Source organism: Salvelinus namaycush, chromosome 20 (assembly GCF_016432855.1).
Source record: "Salvelinus namaycush isolate Seneca chromosome 20, SaNama_1.0, whole genome shotgun sequence".
Lineage (NCBI taxonomy): Eukaryota > Metazoa > Chordata > Actinopteri > Salmoniformes > Salmonidae > Salvelinus > Salvelinus namaycush.
Genome location: NC_052326.1, coordinates 13,995,492 through 13,998,723, shown reverse-complemented (window position 1 = coordinate 13,998,723; position 3,232 = coordinate 13,995,492). Strand labels below are relative to the sequence as shown.

Genomic DNA, 3,232 nt, shown 5'->3' with positions numbered 1-3,232 from the left:
GCTGCCATATTGACTGTCAAAAAGGGGGCAAGAGGAGAAAGTCAATACACTATACTAAAAAGTCTGAAATATCTGTCTGTTCTTCGCCTCAAATGAGCAAAGCAGAAAACTGCAAAAAATATATTTCATATTACTGTCACACAAAGAAGCAAAATAAGTGACTTTGTGCTCCTAAAATGTGTTATTTCTGGTTTACCCCACATGTAGTAGCTTTCACCACATGTAGTAGCTCCGTGTTGTGTCCACCTGGCCTGATTTGGTCTCTGATGAGGAGGAAACCTCTTTCTCCTTCTCACTGTCCGCCTCCCACAGGTTGATGAGGGGAGGGTAGAGCTCATTGAGGGGGATGGAGGATGTTTTCTGCATGTACTTTTTCAGGGAGTGATTGTAGTTTTTCCTCTTCCACCTCTTGGAAATGTACACAGCCATAGAGGCCAGGCTGATGATGCCGAACATGGTACCCATGACCGCTGCGAGAGCGGTGTTAGTGCCTTGGTCAGATATCTCCACAGCGAAGGCAGCGTGCTTCGTTGTGACATTGACACAGGACTTCTGTGTCTGCTGGTGGATGTTGGAGACGATGAGACATACCTCATACTCGGTGGCGGGCTGTAGGTGTGTGAGGTTATACTCATGGACATCCACTGGGACCCTGGCTGTGTAGGTGATGTGGGGGTTGTCTATCTTCATGGTGGCAGATGACCACTTGAGGTTGGAGGTCATGACGTTGGAGTTCACCTTCCAGGAAACCAGAATGGAGTGGGACTCAGTCTTCTTCACGTACACTTTCATCAACTGTGTGCTGTCTAAGAGAGTACCATTCACCCTAATAGCAGTCACCCGAGTGTCCGCCCCCTCAGCATTCTGGGCCACACAGGTATACCTGCCAGAGTCCTCGACCTGGATTTGAGAGATACGCAGTGTTCCCTCGCTACTGAGGCTGTATTTATCAGACAGGGTTTCCACCATCACCTTGTTCCCTACAGGTGTGACCCAGTAGATATCTGGCTCAGGCTGGGACATTGCACGGCAGTCCAGGTCCACAGTCATGCCTATGTCCAGGTTCAGGTGGTTGGGAAAGCTGTCGTGGGAGATCATGGGCAGACACTGCTCTGCTGAGTCCTGCTGGAGCAACTCCCTCACATGCTGACCTCTGACCTCGACTGGAAGGGCACAGAACATGGAGAGGGGTTCCATGAAGCGGATGCTGGTCTTGTTGGAGCTCATCCACTGGATGACGCAGTCACATCGCAGGGGGTTGCTGTGGATGCTGATCTCACGCAAGTTGGGCAGGGAGTCCACAGTGGACTGGTAGAGGGCGTTAAGGGCATTGTTGTTCAACATGAGGCTCTCCAGGGCAGGGACGTCACGGAAAGCTTGGCGGTTCACGTAGGAAAATTTGGGGTTATTAGTAGCCTCCAGCTTGGTAAGCTCAGGGAGGTTATCGACGGCAAAGCGGTCAATGGAGACCAGCTCCCCCATGTTGTTTATGCCCAGCTCTTTCAGCCTCAGCATGTTCTTAAAGTCCCCCTCTTGGATTTTGTGCACAGGGTTTTTGTTCAAGTCCAAGAACTTGAGGTTAGGTAGTTTCTGAAGGGCGTTCTGAGGAACTCTAATTAGCTTATTGTCGTAGAAGGAGAGACTCTCTAGGTTGTCTAGTCCCACAAAGGCATTTCCAGGGATGTCTGTTAAATCCATTCCAGCCAGAACCAAGCTCCTCAGGTTTACAAGCGGCTTGAAGTTAAAGTCCAGGATGCCAACAACAGGATTTTCCCCGATCATGAGGATCTCAAGGTTGGGCGTTGACTCAAACCAGCGACTGTCAATGGCCTTGAGCCTGTTGGAGTTGAGATGGAGCCTGAGCAGATTGTGCAGACCAGAGAGGGCGTTTGGGGAGATTATGTTGATCTGGTTATGGTTGATGTAGAGCTCTTGCAGGTTGCTGAGGTCCTGTAGGCAGTAGTCAGGCAATTCAGTAATCTGGTTCTCTTCAAGGTGCAGTGTGGTGAGCTGGGACATGTTGGTGAGGCCCACATTGTGGATGCTGCTGAAGTTGTTCTGAGACAGGTCCAGCTCGGTCAGGTTGAAGAGCTGCTCCAGCTCCTCACTGGTTCTGGCGATGTAATTGCTCTGCAGGAGGAGCACCTGAGTGTCGCTGGACAGGTTGCTTGGGATGCGTGTGAGACGGAGGTCGTTACAATCCACCGTCGTGGCTTCTCTGTAGGTGGATTGGGGGGTGAACCAGGGTCGGATCTCACACACACACAGCTGGGGACACTCATTATCTCTCTGGATGGAGGATAGTCCAACGGACGCCAGAATCAAGCCAGCCAACAACTGCCCTAGTAGACAGTAGATGAACCTCCCTCTAGCCATGCTGTCTGTCTGTGTTCACCGGTCCAAACCCACAGAGGGTTGGACACCAGAAAAGGTTGATGACCTTGGAGAGAGCTGTGTTATTGTCATTAACCAGAAGATTTGCTGACTTGTAGTTGTATCCCTATAAAATGGTCCAGGTGGGAAAAGATGTGCAGGGGGTTCCAGTGAAACAGTTCCAGAGTTACAGTGAGCCTCCCACTGTTCAGAGTGTTTCTTTCATCAAAACCTCAGTACTGCACGGTGAGTCTGTAAAACAAAGACAAACAAGACTATGGGTTACTGTACAGTTTAGTTTAATGCATGGACAACCAGGAACACATACAGTTGAAGTCGTAAAATTACATACACCTTCGCCAAATACATTAAAACTCAGTTTTTCACAATTCCTGACATTTAATCCTAGTAAAAATTCCCTGTCTTAGGTCAGTTAGGATCACCACTTTAATTTAAGAATGTGAAATGTCAGAATAATAGTGGAGAGAATGATTTATTTCAGCTTTTATTTCTTTCATCACATACTCAGGGGGTCAGAAGTTTACATACACTCAATTAGTATTTGGTAGCATTGCCTTTATATTGTTTAACTTGGGTCAAATGTTTCAGGTAGCCTTCCACAAGCTTCCCACAATAAGTTGGGTGAATTTTGGCTCATTCGTCCTGATAGAGCTGGTGTAACTGAGTCAGGTTTGTTTGGCCTCCTTGCTCGCACACGTTTTTTCAGTATTGCCCACACATTTTCTATACGATTGAGGTCAGGGCTTTGTGATGACCACTCCAATACCTTGACTTTGTTGTCCTTAAGCAATGTTGCCACAACTTTGGAAGTATGCTTGGTCATTGGAAGACCCATTTG

The 3,232-nt window shown here is 48.2% G+C and overlaps 1 protein-coding gene across 1 annotated transcript; it reads right to left on the bottom strand.

Annotated features, from left to right (window-relative positions):
- Window positions 1–213: 213 nt before the first annotated feature.
- On the bottom strand, window positions 214–2,376 carry LOC120064907 (leucine-rich repeat neuronal protein 1-like). The gene has a single exon (XM_039015495.1). The coding sequence runs from the start codon at window positions 2,374–2,376 to the stop codon at window positions 214–216; it is 2,163 nt and encodes a 720-aa protein (XP_038871423.1).
- Between the last annotated feature and the right edge of the window lie 856 nt (window positions 2,377–3,232).

Coding starts and splice junctions, on each gene's coding strand:
- LOC120064907 (XM_039015495.1), bottom strand. CDS start 2,376: ATGGCTAGAGGGAGGTTCATCTACTGTCTACTAGGGCAGTTGTTGGCT.